This window comes from Gossypium hirsutum, chromosome D11 (assembly GCF_007990345.1).
Source record: "Gossypium hirsutum isolate 1008001.06 chromosome D11, Gossypium_hirsutum_v2.1, whole genome shotgun sequence".
NCBI classification, from domain to species: Eukaryota; Viridiplantae; Streptophyta; class Magnoliopsida; order Malvales; family Malvaceae; genus Gossypium; species Gossypium hirsutum.
In genome coordinates, this window is record NC_053447.1 from 67,690,209 (window position 1) to 67,708,946 (window position 18,738).

General features: G+C 32.6%; 2 protein-coding genes across 2 annotated transcripts; both read right to left on the reverse strand.

The window, feature by feature from the left end:
• Positions 1–1,661: 1,661 nt before the first annotated feature.
• On the reverse strand, positions 1,662–9,987 carry LOC121223273 (uncharacterized). Its single transcript, XM_041104419.1, has 4 exons — positions 9,693–9,987; positions 2,450–2,602; positions 2,025–2,350; positions 1,662–1,856 (listed from the first exon to the last, which is right to left on the reverse strand). The coding sequence occupies exons 1-4, from the start codon at positions 9,985–9,987 to the stop codon at positions 1,662–1,664; spliced, it is 969 nt and encodes a 322-aa protein (XP_040960353.1).
• Positions 9,988–10,558: 571 nt separating this feature from the next.
• LOC121223468 (disease resistance protein RPP2B-like) lies at positions 10,559–15,281 on the reverse strand. The gene is made up of 3 exons (XM_041104962.1): positions 14,627–15,281; positions 13,840–14,536; positions 10,559–11,073 (listed from the first exon to the last, which is right to left on the reverse strand). Exons 1-2 carry the CDS (start codon positions 15,239–15,241, stop codon positions 14,009–14,011), a joined length of 1,143 nt encoding a protein of 380 aa, XP_040960896.1. The 5' UTR covers positions 15,242–15,281; the 3' UTR covers positions 10,559–11,073; positions 13,840–14,008.
• Positions 15,282–18,738: the final 3,457 nt, after the last annotated feature.

An 18,738-nucleotide genomic window follows, 5' to 3' on the forward strand; every position in this document is an offset into this window, starting at 1 on the left:
ACCCTTAGATTTACCGAGAGGATTCCCACGATCATCATCAGTATTCCGATATTGTCTCTCACGAACAATAAGACCCTCTCCCTGAGAGTCAATTTTAACCACAAGATGCTCCATCTTATCATACGAGGTTAAAAAATCGTAAACCTCATCAACTGTGAGAGACTCGTGGCTATATAAAATCGTGTCTCTAAAAGTTGAATAAGACGGAGGCAACGAACAAAGTAGAATCAACCTTAGATCTTCCTTATCATACTGAACCTCCATGGCCTCCAAGTTTGAAAGAATTTCTGTAAACACTGTTAAGTGTTCGTGCATAGACGCACCTTCCTCCAAACGATGAGCATAAATACGCTGCTTCATCTGTAGCTTGCTGACTAGAGTTTTTGACATACATATTTATTCCAGCCTCTTCCATAATACAATAACGGTCTTCTCTTTCATCACATCCTGTAAAATTTCATTGGACAAATACAGATGTAACTGTGTTAACGTCGTTCGGTCCTTGCGCTTCTTCTCTTCCTCCGTGAATGTGAAAGGCTTCTTATCTACCCTTAGCAGAGCTTCTTCTAAGTACATCTATGCAAGAACTGTTTATATCTTTATCTGCCACAACGCAAATCTGGTGTTGTGATCCAACAGCGTAATTTCATACTTCAAAGACGCCATTACCGTAATTGAGATGAACAACCCAAAAGCTCTAATACCAATTTATAAAAATAGAATGTCGATAATGACAATGTATCGCAAAGAAAAAGAGAGAAAAATAAAGAACACACAGATTTTACGTGAAAACCCTTTTGGGAAAAAACCATGGCCAGAGGAGAAGATAATTCACTATGTCTAACTCTAATGAATACAAAAGGAGTAGACTATGTCTATTTATAGGCTTGTAAAACCATATTCTAATAGGAGTGTAGTAAGATTGAAACACCTTATTCTAATCAATATCAAATGGATGGAGTTTAATAAGATTTAAAAACTTTATTCTAGAATAAAATAAAAGAAGTGTAGTTCTATATGGATTTTACTTTTATTTTATTTTACCATTGTATTTTATTTAAATAAGGACTCGGGTCATTCAATTCTAACAACAGGAGAACTTGGGTTTGAGTGCGCTAAATCGCATTATTCTCCTATTTAAGGGTTGGGGAGGAGCTATGGATAGTTCTAGACATTATATTAAAAAAAGAATAGATATGCTCCGAACCTATAGAGAGATATATATTGACAAGTTAGTAGTTCATTATAAAATTGAAACTGTTTTGGTTGTAGCCCTTCTTCCTCTGTCTCCTCGTAGAGATTAAGCTTATGCTTTTGTTTTACAAGGGAAGTGCCACCTATTGATCCATCATTATCAGCAGAGTGTTGATGGATATCTTTGAAATTTGGAGAAGATTGAGTGCTAAGGCTATGTTGCTATTTTATTTCATCCAAATATTTCTCATACACTATTTTAACACCACACTTCTTCACCTTAACACCGGGACCAATTGGCTTTGTGAAAGACAGCTCAAGCTCATCGCATTCTTGATCTGAGCAATCTATTGTTGATAAATTCTTGGTTTCACATTCATCTCCCAAGGAAAATAGATATAATTTTTCACGCGACCAATAATGAAGAAAAAGGTGATCCTTCGTTATAGGATGGTTATTTTGTTTACCTAACAACCAGCCCAAGCAGTCACTCTCATCAACTTGTCTGGAATTCTACAATGGATAACCGCTCTACAGGTGATACCCGCTTCATCTCTAGAAGCATCATCATTGACAAAAATGAAACACTCGAAAGCTCCAAACCATTGACTATCATTTTGAATATTGAGAGGTAGAGGTATCTTGATTGAAGAGTCACCTATCTGTCGATTAAACCATTATGGAATTTCACTTCTAGGTGTAATAACATCAAATATTTTTTTTTGAATTTGTAAATTGCTGCAAAAGAAAACACTGGTCGTTTGGTAACGAGAACCATAAATTATCAAGTATGAGATTCTATAAGCGAAAAATAAGAGAGATCAATTAACCTTCAGTTTTTTCAGCAATGTTAATGCATTGATGTACTCTGCCAATCTATAACAGTTAACCACTTTAATGAAAGTCAAAAGCGCTAAATTGGGTACTTCCAATGGACTTGCAAGTTCATCTACGTCAAACGAAGCACAACCATCTAACCGCACATCTTCTATACTTGTTAGAAGCTCAGGCACTGATTTAAGCTCCTTGCAATTTGGCAATCGAAGGGTTTGAAGCTTGGAAAGTTGAGTAAGAGTTGAAGGAACGCCATTGAAATTGTTACCACTAAGATCAAGTAATATCAAAGAGGATAAACCAGAAACATCACTTGGAATATCTGCTTCACAAAGATTGCGAACATTGCAATTTGACAATCAAAGATATTGAAGCTTGGAGAGTCACATAAGAGACACGGGTATGTTGCTAAAACTGTTACCACTAAGATCAAGTTTTTTCAAAGAGGATAAACAAGAAATATCACTAGGAATGTCTCCTTCCCGAAGATTGCTACCCCTTAGATTCAACTCTCTTAAACGGGACAGGAAGGCAACATCAGAGCCATGGAATTCATTCTTCCTCTTTGGATTACCTTGGAAAGAGAAGAAAGATTTCTTTGTACCTTAGATAGTCCCTTGCATCCATTGAAAGAAAAAACTTCAAGATTTTTCAATTAAAAAATGAAGGATGGTAGTTTTGTTATAGTTGTTTCACTTAAGTCAAGCTCTTCCAAAAATTCTAATTGCAGTGAACTATGGCAAATTTTCTAACTTTATATAACAGCCAGAAAGATCAAGAGTTTGTAGGCATCCCATTTTCCCATCAATCTCTGAAACCTTACAAGATTTGAACAACCGAAAGAATTAATGTTTCAAGAGATTCCATTCCAATTTTGGTTGGAATACTCCTAAGATTCCATCCAATTGTTGTGGTCATAGGTGGCGATTATAGTGGTGAGAGGTTCGTGTCTTTAAAGTGTAAGAGTGAAGGAAACAATCAAGATGTGTGTGATTAAGTAGGTTTATTTTGTAATTGTAGAAAATAGTACACACTTTTAACTGAGTTAGGCTCCACAGACGTAGGGGTAACTAAACTGCGTAATCATCTTCGTGTGTTTTGTGTGTTTTTTTGTTTTTCTTATTTAGTACTTGAAGAAGTGCCCACTAACTTAGGTACCAATTTCTTAGTGTTGTATCTCTATTAGCAACGCACTTCATGCTAGCAATAGTATTTTTTTTCAAAACCATTTACATTTTTATTTCTTTAATGATTCATTAGTTTTTGTTTAAAAAAAGTTTTTCATAAGGGCAAGGATGAAATTAAAATTTGACGTCAACTTGATTTTTTTTTATAATGGCTAAAGCTACTCATAGTCTCTTCCCAACCCTTAAAAAGGAGAATAACATGCTTCAGCTCACTTAAACTCACATTCTCCTACACTGGCGACAATGTCAATGTCAATTTAAAACTTGAATACAAATTATTTATCTCGTCACTTATTATTCAATTACATATAAAAAATTGTTTTGTTTATAGTTTAGTTATATTTTTAATTGATTGAACTAGTTTAGTTTAGCTATACAAAAACTTGATGACATATTTAGGCTTCCAACATTACAAAAATAAAAGTCTTTTTAGCACTCTATTTAATTTTTCGCCTCTCTTTAATCCTCAAACTTAAGTTTATTTTTTTTGTCAGATCACAGCAAAAGTGATCAAACGTTTAATTTGCTAATGTGGAACAAATAATTAATTTTTAATATTTTTTGAATTTTTAAAATATTATAATATATTTTTTATTTTTATAAAAATTTTAAATAATCTTAATAACTTTCTATTTTTTTGGAAATTTTTAAAATTAATTAATAAGGCATTATGCGATTTGATTTTTACTGAACCCGACTGTTTTAGCTTTCACTAAAATACTGCCAGCTCTACCAACTTGTTTACAAGTCCTTGACACAATAATTTCACATTTATCACCCTTAATAATTGCGAGCACCAAAGCCAATTTCATTGCTTGCCCCAAATAATTGCATGTGTTTTAGTTTAATTACAAATATTCAAGCTTGTTGAAAGTTATACTAAATTCAATTGCTTAAAATGTTTGACTTATTAATTAAAATTATTAAATATATAATTACTTACTTTATTCTAATAAATATGACTAATAACAAAGGTGGTATGACAAAGATATACATAACGTGGTGTTACATGGTGCCAAAGAAAATGCCCAGTTTCCTACCACAAAATGTGCATGGCAACAGTTTTCATATTTAGATATTGATAATTTATTCAACGTTATTTTTGGGCTACGATAATTACTTTGTGAATTTCTAGTCTGTTATGGAAGATTATACTGCTATGAAGTACGAATTATTGGTAATTGATTTGGATTGAAATTTCTCATTGCAATCTCTTGGATTATAGACTTTGTTATGGATCGTGGTTCTTCTGATGAGCTGTCAAGAGTCTATTTTTACTTCATATGTCATTATTATATTGTAATAATCTTATGGTATTATTGTTTTATTGGGATTGTATTAGATCTCCTATTACAAGCAAGTCTCGAAATCAATGTCTATATATTTGAGAGACTTACCTAGGAAAATGTATTGATATTTTAAGCACTTAATCTGTTCTTAAGAGAATATTTGTGTAAGAGTGTTCTTAGAGTAAAACCTATCGTTGTGGTTTTACTTGTTGTGGTCATAGGGGGTGATCATAGTGGTGAGAGGTTCGTGTCTTTAAAGTGAAAGGGTGAAGGAAACAATCAAGATATGTGTGATTAGGTAGGTTTACTTTGTAATTGTAGAAAATAGTACATACTTTTAACTGAGCTTTGATCCACAGACATAGGAACTGAATCGCGTAATAATCTTCGTGTGTTTTATGTGTGTTTTTTGTTTTTCTCATTTAGTGCTTGAAGAAGTGCCACCAACTTAGGCACCAATTTCTTAGTGTCGTGTCTCTATTAGCAATGCCCTTCTTGCTAGCAAAAGTATTTTTTTTTCAAAACCATTTACATTTTTATTTCTTTATTAATAATTCATTAATTTTTTTTAAAAAAGGTTTTATAAGGGCAAGGATGAAATTAAAATTTGACGTTAACTAGTTTTTTTTTTGATACAATTCCTAGAATTACTCATAATCCCTTCTCAACCCTTAAAGATGAGGATAACATGCTTCAACTTGCTTGAACCCAGATCCTCCTACACTGGCAACAATGTCAAGATCAACTTAAAACTTGAATACAAATTATTTATCACTTCACTTGTGATTCAATTACATATAAAAATTGATTTGTTTATAGTTTAGTAATATTTTTAATTGATTGAATTAATTTGGTATATTGACATATTTAGGCTTCCAACATTACAAAAATAAAAGTCTTTTTAGCCATCTATTTAATTTTCTGCCTCTCATTAACCCTCGAACTTTCTTTTTTTGTCAAATTACCTCAAAATAGACGGAAAAATTATCATCCCAAGTGAAACTTAGTTCACTAGAGTTGTGGGGGAGCTCACTAGTTAACCCAACGGATTGATTGACAATAAGTCCTTCGGAACTATGGTAAGAAAGGGGAGTCCACCATGAACTATACATATTAGAAAAGATTGCCAAAGTGCATGGTCCTTTCTCATAGGCCTTATCAGTAGATAGGCCTCACAAGTAGAATACTTGAGTATCTGTCGGGAATATGGTGCTTACAATTTTCGAACAAGACACCTAGAAACCACCAAAATCCTATTGTAAGGATATAAGTTCGACCAGAGACTTAAGGTATTAGCAGTCAAACCACCATTTAGGAAAATCGAAAGACGCATAAAAGGCCAATAGTTCAGATAAGACGTTAAAGTCTGAGTATAAACAATGAGTTAAAGCATTTTATTTTCTTTTAAAGATTTTACCCTAGTAAAGAAGGGACAGGATATGAAATTTGGTAGTAAAGAAACTCACTAAGTTCAATCGAACTTACAAAGGTTTTGACCTGTGGTTGCTGGATCTGCAGAATAAGGAACTCGAGGAGGGACCAAGTTAGACCGTGTTGGATCAATGAGCACTGTTAGAAAAGTGTTGTGCACATATGAAGAGGGTACCTTTAAAGGAGTCGCCTTGAGGTGGAACATATTGTAGTTATGAAGATCCATTAGAGTTTGAGTTTGAAGATGTAAACTTTTTTTTATTTTAAGGATTTTGTTATAAGCAAATAGTTACTACTTAATAAAGTTTGTCTCGTAATCTATCAAGCTTACAATTTTATATTTAGTCCAAATCGGCCCATTTGTGGCACACCACACCCGAATTCGGTGGTTAGGTCGGGTGAGTGTGTCACAAAACGAAATGAATAGAAATAGAAAAATGGGAAACATTCAGAAAATGATTATGGTTTTCTCCGAAATGGAGAAATGTAATCATTTTGGAAATGAATGTGGGTTTCTCAATATGGAAATAGAAATAAAAATGAAAATGAGAAATGATACATTTACAAATGTACATGGATTACTTAGAAATGATTGAAAGAATGAATTTATGTTTTTAAGTAGTTTTAGAGCCTGAAAATGAAAATAAATAATTCGATCATAGTGAACAAGTTGAGTTTTGAAATATCAAATATATTTTCTCGAAATTTAACAGGAGTAAGATCGCCATAATTTTATTGGGGGTAAAATAGGAATGAGAAAATTAATTAATTAAATATAAATATTAAAGTTTATTTTGGTAATAGAAAAACAAATATTGGATTGGATCGAATTATAAAGTATTGGATTAAAAGCCTAGAAAGTACTTATAATTAGACTCAATACAGAAGAGGCCCAAAAGCCCCTTATGTAATAAAAGAGGGACGACAAAGCCTAGTATATTTAACTAGGGTTGCTGCCCCCTACATCTTAGTTGAACTAGGATTTTGTTTCTCTAGTGAAAATAAACTTTTACAACTCTACCAGGGTTCTACCTTCTCTTATTATAAATAGGTGGCACCGATAGCACAGAAAACACAACTTTGAGAGATTAGTACTAGGCCGAAAAATATAGAGAGTTTTATTCTCAATTATTAAATATATATTTTTCTGAAATATCAATTCTACTTGTTTCTATCTGAGAAAAGAGATTTTTTTTCACCCCAAAAATAACAGAAAACTTTTTCTAGTTCCGTGTTTTGATTCGATTGGTTCAAGCCCACACTTGAAGCAGTTCATGGTACGAGAATAGCGAAGAAGATCGTTTGGTTGAAAGTCAAAAAATGTTTAGGATTCACTTAACCAAAAACATAGGTATAATTTCGGTCTAAGGTTTACTGCTATAAATATCACAAACTGGGTCGGTTTTCAAAATTTTAATTTTCCACTGGGTAAGAAAACCGTTTTCAAAATTTTAACCAAAAACGGTTCACTTTGTAATTGTTGAAAAGAGTACAAACTTTTAATTGAGCTAGGCTCCACAGATGTAGAGTAACTGAATTGCGTAATCATGTTCGTGTGTTTTTCTATTTTTTCTCATTTAGTGCCTAAAGAAGTGCCTACCAACTTAGGCACCAATTTCTTAGTGTTCTGTCTCTATTAGCAACGCACTTCTTGCTAGCAATAGTAATTTTTTTCAAAACCATTTACATTTTTATTTCTTTATTAATACTTCATTAATTTTTGTTTTTCAAAAAAGTAGTTTTTTATAAGGACGAGGATGAAATTAAATTTTGACGTCAACTGAAAATCTTTTTTTTGATATAATGTCTAAAACTATTTATAGTCCCTTCTTAACCCTTAAAAAGGAGGATGACATGCTTCAGCTTGCTTGAACCCACATCCTCCTACACTGGTAACAATGTCAATATCAACTTAAAACTAGAATACAAATTATTTATCACTTCACTTATGATTCAATTACATATAAAAATTGTTTTGTTTATAGTTTAGTTATATATATTTTTAATTGATTGAATTAATTTGGTATAATGACATATTTAGGCTTCCAACATTACAAAAAAAAATCTTTTTAGTCCACTATTTAATTTTCTGCCTCTTTAACCCTCGAACTTTTTTTTTTGTCAAATGACCCTAAAATGGATGAAATTTTTTATCAAAAGTTTAATTTGCTGTCGTGGACATACACGTGGACGTCAAATCAATAATTAATTAATTTTTAATATTTTTTGCATTTTTAAAAATTTTATGATATATATATTTTTTTACAAAATTTTTAAATAATTTCAATAACTTTCTTTTTTTTAAATTAAAAAAATTAATAAGGTACTATGCGATTTGATTTTTACCGAATCCTACTGTTCAATTTCCAGATGTATAGGTAAATATAGGATTTTCACATGCTGAGAAAGTTGTATAAATACGTTAACATAGGAGCTCTTTGCCTCACACCACTTCATCTCATTTCGTAGGGTTTCCAACATACATAATTACTAGCTAACGAAATGTCTTCATCAAAGCTTCCTTCTTCAACTCATGGATCCATATCCAACCAGAAGCGTCCCTCAGCCAACTTTCATCCTAACATTTGGGGGGATATTTTCCTTTATTGTTTAGGTACATATGTGTGTCTGCGCATAAGTAAATACCTTTATTAATGTTTAACTTAAATCACATATATACAAGTGGTTGCACATGAGCAAATATGTTTCATGTTTGTATTGATTTCGTATTGTGTAACATGTGATATAGTTTAATTCATGGAAATCTTGTCCTATATTACAATTTTGCAGAACGTTGATGCTACAACTAAACTACAACATGAAGAACTGAAAGAAGTAAGGAGGATGATTAAGGTAGTGATGGATGATGAGTTACTCTACAAACTGCGTTTAATTGATACAATCAAACGGTTGGGTGTGAGTTACCATTTTGAAAGACACATCGAGGAAGTATTGCTCAAAATTTATGAGCATGACTATAAAGATGACCAAACTCTCGAGACTACTTCTCCTCAATTTCGATTGCTTAGAGAGAATGGATTTGGTGATCGTTGTGGTGAGTCCATTTTCCTTCCTATTTTTTTTTTTATTTTTTTGATTCAACAAAATCGTCCAGCTCCCTTGCCAGTAACTTTAATTGATGATCCAACCCAATAATAATTGTTAGAAATGGAAATGACTTCTTTTAGGTTTCTTTTTCTAAATAATTATTTTTTTTGTCTAATTTGTTAGGGCCTTGTAATCTATTTTGGACTTTCCTCCTGCACAAAGGGTGTTTAAATAATCGGTTTGGTTATTAACCGAACTTAATTATTATTAACTGAATTACCCGAAAGATAAAAATCTTTAACCGTTAACTGAACTGGATTTTTTTTCAAATACATTAACTGAATTGAAATATTTCAGTTAATTTGATCGGTTAACCTAATTAATTCGAAGCCTATCGAGAATTTCTTTGCTAGAATTTCGTTAAGTCTTTCAATCGCACTTCTCCATTGAGCTACATCTCTACCGCACAAAAATGAACCCAAAACTTCAAGAGCTAAGGGGAGACCACCAGCATAATGTACAATACGTTTAGAAAGTTCAATGAAATCATCTTTCAATGTTGTTTCACTACCAAAAGCTTTCAAATTAAAAAGCCTAAGGGCATCATTAGGATTCAATTAATGATTCAATGTTGTAGGCTTATACACATCATCAACTCGGTAAGATCGAAGCAAATGTCGTTACAATGATTCTACTTACTAAACCAAACCATCACGATTTCCAACCAAGCATTTCAAGTGTTGTATGTTATCAACATCATCAAGGACAATAAGAACCTTTTTCCTAGACAACCTGTGGCTAATTATGGCATTCCCTTTGTGAACATTGAAAAAATTGAAGTATTCATCAAGCAATATCTGGGAAAGAAGTTGTTTCTGTAAAAAAACAAGTCCACGTTTATCTGAAACTTCTCGAACGTCAGCAAGGAAGGTTTTACCTTCAAAATGAGGTGACATTTGAGTATAAGCAATTCTTGCAAGAGTTGTCTTACCAATGCCACCCATTTCGCAAATTCCTATAATACGAACATCATCTTCCCCAATGTCTATTTTCGACTACAACTCCTCCAAACGTAAACTAATTCCAACCAGCTCATCATGAACATCAGTATAGGTCTGACATAATTTCACTGATATCTTCTTAGCAATATCTTCGATAAATTCTGATTCATGCCTATAAGGAAATATGATTTAATTCTTTTAAAAAAATTGTTGAATCATAATATAGTTTGGAGCAAACAAAAAGCAAGAACAAGAAAGCAAGATCTGTTACCACATCAAAATACACAACTTTCTCTTTAGTTGAAATATTGAACTTTACAATTAAATATGTAGTAACTAAAATTGAGTTCGAATTTTATATTTTTTAAATATTATTATTTCTTATTTTTGTAATTTTATTATTAATTAGAATTATAGCTATTATTTATTAATAAAAGGGAAGGGAAAGAGTTAAAAGAGAGACAGAAAGACACACCCAGCGACAGGGTGAGCCAATAGAAAGACAGAAATAAAACAAAGAAATTAACAATATTGTTAATTTCAATTCAAAAAAGAGTCTAGCTACCTAAATACTGTTCCGACAAAACAAATAGGAATATTGGAAATAAACATATATATATATCAATTCAAAAAATAACAATATTGTTAGACACTAAAACTAGAAAATAGAGAAGAAAGAATGACCTGTTATTTAAATGCCATCCCTTGATGTTAGCCACTTCCCTCAAAGCGTTTGGCCACCTTTGGATCTTTTCTCTATCGTCCTTATATCTCTCTTCATGTTTTGCAAAGGCTTCTTCAACTTTTCCCTTCTGTTTTCTTAAATCGGATGGATCCACTTAGTAGAATATTTTATGTTCCTTATCCTTTTTTTGATGAACAATCTGAGCAAGCTCCTCCAAGCACCAACTTGAAAAGGCATAGGTTTTTGAAAAAATCGAGCACCATGATTGTTGAATTGCTTTAAAGAGTTCAGGTGCGATCTCTTCCCCGGCCTCCAACTTGGGATCATCTCTAAAAGTGACAATCCCACGCCTCTTTAGAGCATTGTAGAGATGATCTGTGAAGTTGTTGCGAGTATCTTCACCTCTAAAACTCAAGAAAACATCATATTTCTTTTTAGAAATGGGCGATGGAGTTGAAGGTAACGACAACATGAGGATATATGAGAAGAAAAAGATATCTCAATTTGGTGCTCAAAATCAGAAAATAGTTCGCTCAATACCACAGAAAGAAACTGGGAACAATGGGTTGATGAGGATAAGAAAGAGAAAAGCAGATCTACAAATAGATGAGGGATGATGTTCTTTCCAAGAAGGTGAGAGTTGATTTTATATCGGATATATATAATAGTGCTATTAAATTATTTGTATACAATTATTGAATGAAGTTATCAAACATAAACTCAGTGAGTCACACGGTCTGGACACACACCCATGTGTGTCACCTGTGTGACTCTAATATGAATTTAGTGAGTTACACGGCCTGGACATACGCAGTGTGTCTCACCCGTGTGACCCCTACCTCTCATTACCTACACACAGCCTCTCTCACGCCCGCGCGTCTACAAATTCAAAGTCAAGGAGTTACTCGGCCCGCCACACAGCCTTCCACATAGCCGTGTGACTCACACGGCCAGCGCACGCGCCCGTGTGCAGTCGACACTCCCGATTCTGGCGAAGAAAAAAACACAGAAAAAGAGGGGTTTTGGCACCCACCTGTTACCCAATGCTGAAGAAGCACCCAATTATAAAATCCAAGCCTAAAACAAGTTCAAAACACTCAATTCAATAAAACTTCCGCAAAATACGCAAGCACCAACAATCCAACTTCGTCGAAACTTTCGACTCACTACACGAAACAAGTGAAAGATTACTTATCACGGATTCCTAGTACTCACTCAATTCCTAAGTAAACGATAGGCGTTAGGCATCTTTTGAATTCCTCCCTAATGTATCGAAACAACGCATAACAAGTTATCAGACCTCAAGACTTATGAAAACCCCAAATTCACAATGACAGACTTTATGAAAATATCGACTTAACTTACCTTGAAACACACCAGAACAAGCAAAAACGCGTCTAACGAAGCAATTTATACGAAAGAACAGACAATAAAAGAAAAGAATTAAGGAAATATGAACAGAAAAGAAAGAAAGAAAAAGAACAATTTGGGAAAGAAAAAAAATGAAGAAGAACGTCAAATCCAAGAGGGAAGGACATTTAAATTTCAAATCAATTTTTACTGAATATCCAAAAATAAAATCATTGTTGCAAACGCTATAACTTGAACGTAGAATTAGAGAGTAGACAGACATTTAACCGGTGAACCAGCAAGTTTATTTTTGACATAAGCTGCACAAAACTAAACTTAAACAAAGAATCCTAAGTTAAGGGTTCAAGTAAGAAATTTAACAAAATTCTGAAATTTATGTAACACAAACCTCAAACCTTTAGTGAGCAAACAAAGCACACAACCACAGAAGCAAACACATTTTCATTGACACAACTTAGCAATTAAAACTCCAATTTTGGAGCGTTACAATGTTGCAAAGCTAGTTTGTAACAAGACATATATATAAATTGAATTCAAACCATGCATAAAAGTACAAACCATATTCGTTTCTCGTCTACGACTCTCGCATTTCCTTTTTATCGAGACAATCTAACATCATCTTTAGCTATGTACAATAATATAAGTATAGAAATGATATTAGTTTTTCATCCAATCACATTAAAAACAAATAATCAAACATATTTTGCATTTTATTCATTTTAGTCAAATACTCATATTTTCCAATATTTAATAGCGGATGAAAATCTGATTTCATATATCCTTTCATTAGAGACATTATACTTTTTATCTATAGCATAATTTATTAAAAATTTTCAATTTATTAAATTCATCCCTAAGGCCACAAAATTATATTTAAAGCTTAACTTGATTTCTAACTTAAACCTTAACATGATTTAAGTTTACTAACTAACAATCTCTTCAATTTCAAGCTTAATTTTATCAATTATACATCAATGATAACTTGACAATTAAAGAAATCGATGCATGGGTAGCTAAACCAAACTCTAATGATTCAAAATTCATAAAAATCTTAAGGAAAGAACTTAATTACCTTGATTAATTTTGGATTAAAATGGAAAAGAAAAGAAAGAAGTTTTTCCTTCTTCTTCTTAGCTTGGGACGACCAAACACAATAAGAAAGATAACTTCATCTTACTCTCCACACACTTTTAAAATCTTAATTAGATTAATTAATCATCATTAATAATATAATTTTAATAAGTGTTTTAATTAATCAAGTCAATTAAGATATTTGGATGTAATCTTACTATTGCACTATCATATTTTGATAATGATCAATTTATTTTAAGGTCCTTAGATTAATTATTAATTAAGTCCTCAATTATTTTCTAAATTAAAATTTAATAGCGATTAAACTTTTAAAATTTACGGCCTAAACTTTAATTATTGATTTTCTCGACTTAATTACCGGTTCTTTAATATATTTTTATACTAACTTTGTCAATACTTGTATTCATATTTTCTATCTCTAAGTGAATATATAATGAAAAAATTTTAATAAAAAAATGAAACCAATCAAAATATACACATTTCAATTATATAAAAAAATGAATTAAATGATTAAAATTTTAAATAGAATATGAGCTCATGTTCAAAATGAGTATGAATGCAGATTTTAATTTTTTTTGGTATATAATGGAAATATCATATCTCAAATGCAAGTAAATTTAGAATGATTACTTTAAATGAAATAAAAAATATAAACAACGTAGATATGTTAAAAAAATTATTAGGACAAGGTTGGTTAAGTAGCTTACCACAGTTAATGCTTCTTCGACTGACCCATTATAAAAAGTGAAAAACTTTTGCATCCGTTTTGGTTGCGGCCCTTCTTCCCCTGCTTCCTTGTAGATATTATGTTTTCGTTTTATGTGAGTAGTGCTACCTACTAATCCATCGTTGTGAGCAGAGTGTTGGTGGATGTGTTCATTGAGTGGTATGGCACTGCAACTCTTTTATTTCTTCCAAATCTTTCTCATACACTATTCTAACACCACACTTCTTCACCTTGGCACTGCGTCCAAATGGATCTATGAAAGACACCTCAAGCTCATCCCATTTTTTATCTAAGCAATCTGTTGCCCATAAATTATTGGTTTCACAGTCACCATATTTGTCCTCCAAGGAAGATGAATATAAGTTATCACGAGACCAATAATGAAGAAAAAGGTGATCTTTCATTATGGGCTCCTTAAGTCGTTTACCCACCAACGAGCCTGTCCAATCAATCAGTCGAGGATTTTTACAATAGATAAATGTTCGACAATTGATAACCTCGTCATCCCTTGAAGCATCATTATTGACAAAAATGCAGCAAGAAGCAACTCCAATCCATTGACCATCTTTCCGAAGGGGTATCTTAATTGAAGAGTCACTTTTTTGTTGGCTAAACCATTCTGGGATTTCACTTCCGGGCATAATAATGTCAAACCTTTTTATTGAATTTGCAAATGCCTGCAAAATAAAACACAAGTAGTTTGGTAACTAAAACCATAAATTCTAAAGTATGAGATTTTGTAAGGGAGAATAAAGAGATTAATCGACCTTGAGATGTTTTTTCAGCAGTGTTAATGCATTGATATTCTCAGCCAATTTGAAGCAGTTAAAGGCTTTAATGGCAGCCGAATTCACTAAATTGCATACTTTTGATGGACTTGCAACTAATTGAAGTGAAGAACAACCATCTATCTCCATATTTCTTGTGGTTGTTAGAAGCCCAGGTAACGATTTAAGCTTCATGCAATTTGATAATGCAAGCACTTGAAGCCTGGAAAGTTGAGTAAGAGCCAAAGGAATGGTGATGAAATTGCTACCTCTAAGTTTAAGATAACTCAAAGAGGATAGACCATGAATATCCGCTTCACCAAGAGTGCACATGTTGCAATTTGACAAATCAAGAAACCAAATCTTCGAGAGTAGAGTTAGAGATGCAGGTATGCTGATGAAATTGTTACCAATAAGATCAAGATCTATCAAGGAAGATAGGCAAGATATATCACTAGGAATATCTCCTTCACGAAGATTGCAGTCCCTTAGCTTCAACTCTCTTAATGAACTCAAACTTGACAACGAAGGCAACATCAGAGGCATAGAATTTGTCCTTCCTTTTTGGGTACACCAGTTAATATATGATTTCCCATCATCTCCATATACATCCATAACATTCCCATATTCATTCTCAACCTATATATATACATTTTATTTTGATATTCTTTAAATATATAATAAAAATAAATTTAATAAAACATAAAATTTTATCATATATACCTCAGCAAGAATGATGTTTCCTCCTTGGATGCAAATAGTTTCTCTTTTTTGACCATATCAACTATCAAAGTTATGGAATTTTTCATTTCATTCTAAAAAAATAAAAAAATAAAAAAAATTAAAGACATTATTTATATATAAAAATTTACTGAAAATTAAAAGAATTACCATAAAAACATCATTTTTAGTATGGAGAGAAACTCCAAGCATGTTATGCATCCATACAGGAAAGCCTCCAATAAAAAAAATAAAACTATTAATACGGAAAAAAATAGCTAAATAATTTATGAAATAACATAATTAGTTAAAATTTTAAAATAAATTAATTTACCAATAATTTCACTCGGCACAAGTATAAGATCCAATTCGAAGAATTGCATATAAACCTTGGTCTTGAATCACTTTAAGAAATCGAAGAAGATCAAGATTTTCATTAAAATCATATTGATGACGAGCTGGTTCATGCGCATTTCAAAATACATATGTTTCAACTACATCCAATCCACATTCTTTGGCTTTTCTTATAAGATCCAGCCATATCTAATAAAAATTAAAAAAAAATCAATCAATCATTCAGATTCAAATTACAAAAAATATCCCGAATAACTCAATTGTAAATTATTACCTGAGCAGTACTTCTCAGATAATGAATCGAACCCAAAAAAATAATTCTATGATTTCCATCAATTATGATAGATCTTGAATCATAAGTGACATTAAGCTCGTTCGAATAAAATAGGATGAAACAAAAAATAAGAGAAAAACTAAAATAGTGAATATATTCATTTTTTTTTCCCATCTACTAAAGCTAAAAAGAAGTGTTGATTGAAAAATCAGTAGAGTATGATAACGTATTTATAAGCGTAGTGATTGAATTCTATCAAATACTTGATTTTCAAAAGATATTTACTTTGATTTATTTGCTGTTTTAAATAGATTTATATAATCAGTGATATGAGATTAAATCAGCAAATTGTGTTGAAAGTTGAGTTTTAGCTCTATGTAACAGCATTAATTAAATATTTTTGATAATTACATAATTTTTTTAATTATAATTAATTAGAGTATTGCTTTCATACAGCGGGAGTCATAGGTAAAATTTATTAGATACCGTCGATCCCGGTGTCTAATAAGTTTTTCTATCCACCTTCTTTTATTGATTTTTTATCTTTTTTATCCTATTCTATTTCTGTTTTCAATTTTTAAATTTTTCGTTCGATCAAAATTCGATTTCACTTTTGATTATATTTGATTCTATTTAATTGGCAGAATCAACATGAGATGTATAAACGAAAATTTTGTTTTTACGGAAATTCTCCAACTTGTTACGAAATCGCGTTGATAACCTCGTATCCTAGCCTGTCTGAGAGCTAGATTTGCCTCAATTGTTTGCCTCTTGCCTTCAGCTTTCCTCAAGTTAGCTTGCTGAGCTTCTTGTGGACTCATATATAAAATTCTCGTTTATTAAAACTTGTAGAGTTCTAGTTAAATTAAATTAAGATTTCTTTCATCAAGCTTTTTGATGAATAAGGATTATATACCGAAAAGAATAAGCGAGCAATTAGTAAAGGGTATATCCATAATAACTTTTTACATCGCTGGTAAATGATACGACACAGTCACGATTCAGCTATAATATTATCCATAATAACTTTTCACATTGCTAGTACACGAATCATAGTAGTTGCCATCCCAAAGGATTGTTAGTAGATCAATCTTGCTAACACCTGTTAGAGAAAACAGGATGAAGTACTTCCCTGTGTAACACCAACAATGGCTCTAATCCGAAAAAGAGATTGCATTTAAAGTTGTTAGCAAACACATTCATTCCTAGCTACCCACAATGACCATAACATAGCGCCATAGCAACAAGCCATTTCCTCTTAACATTCCAAACATGCAGCAACATTCATACACAACATTTCAAGGAATCGCACACATAACACCCCACCATTGAAACAACACTCCCCAAGCTTTCCAAGAAAGGAAGTATTAGAATATACCCATACCCCATACCTTGCCCATACCTTTCCCATACCTACCCATACTTTGGAAAGGTCAAAGTTATGGGCACCAAATATTTATTTAGTGTTGGGCATGGGAAAATAGCAATTTTTGGTCCCTAAGTGAATAGTGACTTTGCAAGGTGGCCCTTGAATCTCAACTATAAATAGGCCAACCATTGCTCATTCTCATCATCCTACACTTGCCATTCTCTACTTAAGGCAATTGTTCTCTCTCCCTATTTGTAAAGTTTCACTTGTATTTTTGGAGTGAAATATATTTGGTAGTGCCCGAGGACGTAGGCAAGATTTGCCGAACCTCGTTAAAATTCTGGTGTTCTTTATTTTTTGTTCTGCATATTTTGCAAGTGATTGTAGTGATTTATTGTGCTATTAAATTACGATAGAGGGATATTCTGGCTAGGAAAGATTTGGTACTTAAGTGATCCTCGTGATCCACCTCTCTTTCCTGGGAATTGAACTTAGTGTGATTTTTTAGTACAATAATTTTACTCTTTCACACGCTTCCGCGCAACAATTGGTATCAGAGCAAGGTTCGTACTTGGGGAATACGACCGTTTACGGCACTATTCACGTATACGGCACTATTCACGTATACAGTACTATTCACGTATACAGCACTATTCACGTATACAGTACTGTTCACGTATACAGTAGTTGGGATTGAGGAGAAAAATGGCAGCAGCATCGTCATCAGCAAGGACTACTGTGACAAATGCAAAATTTGAAGTAGAGAAATTTGACGGTACCAATAATTTTGGTATGTGGCAATGTGAGATCCTGGATGTCTTATGTCAGCAAGAGCTAGATATAGCCCTTGAAGAAAAACCTGACAAGATGGATGACAAGGAGTGGGCCAAGATCAATAGACAGGCGTGTGGTACAATCCGCCTATGTTTGGCCAAAGAGCAGAAGTACTCTGTCATGAGGGAGACATCAGCGAAGAAGTTATGGGATACACTGGAAGAAAAGTTTCTAACGAAAAGTCTTGAAAATAGGCTTTATATGAAAAAGAAACTTTATCGATTCACGTATGCACCCGGTATGTCGATGAATGACCATGTGAACTCATTCAATAAAATTTTAGCAGACTTGCTAAATTTGGATGAGAAATTTGAAGATGAAGACAAGGCATTATTGTTGTTGAATTCCCTTCCTGATGAATATGATCATCTTACCACCACATTGCTTCATGGGAAGGACACGATCACATTTGATGCAGTCTGTAGTGCGTTGTATAGATCTGAGACTCGAAAGAAAGATAAAAGAGATCACAGAGATACAACTGCAGAAGTCTTAACAGTAAGAGGTCGTTCACACAGCAGCAAATCTGGTAGAAGGGGAAAGTCCAAAGGGAGACCCGCC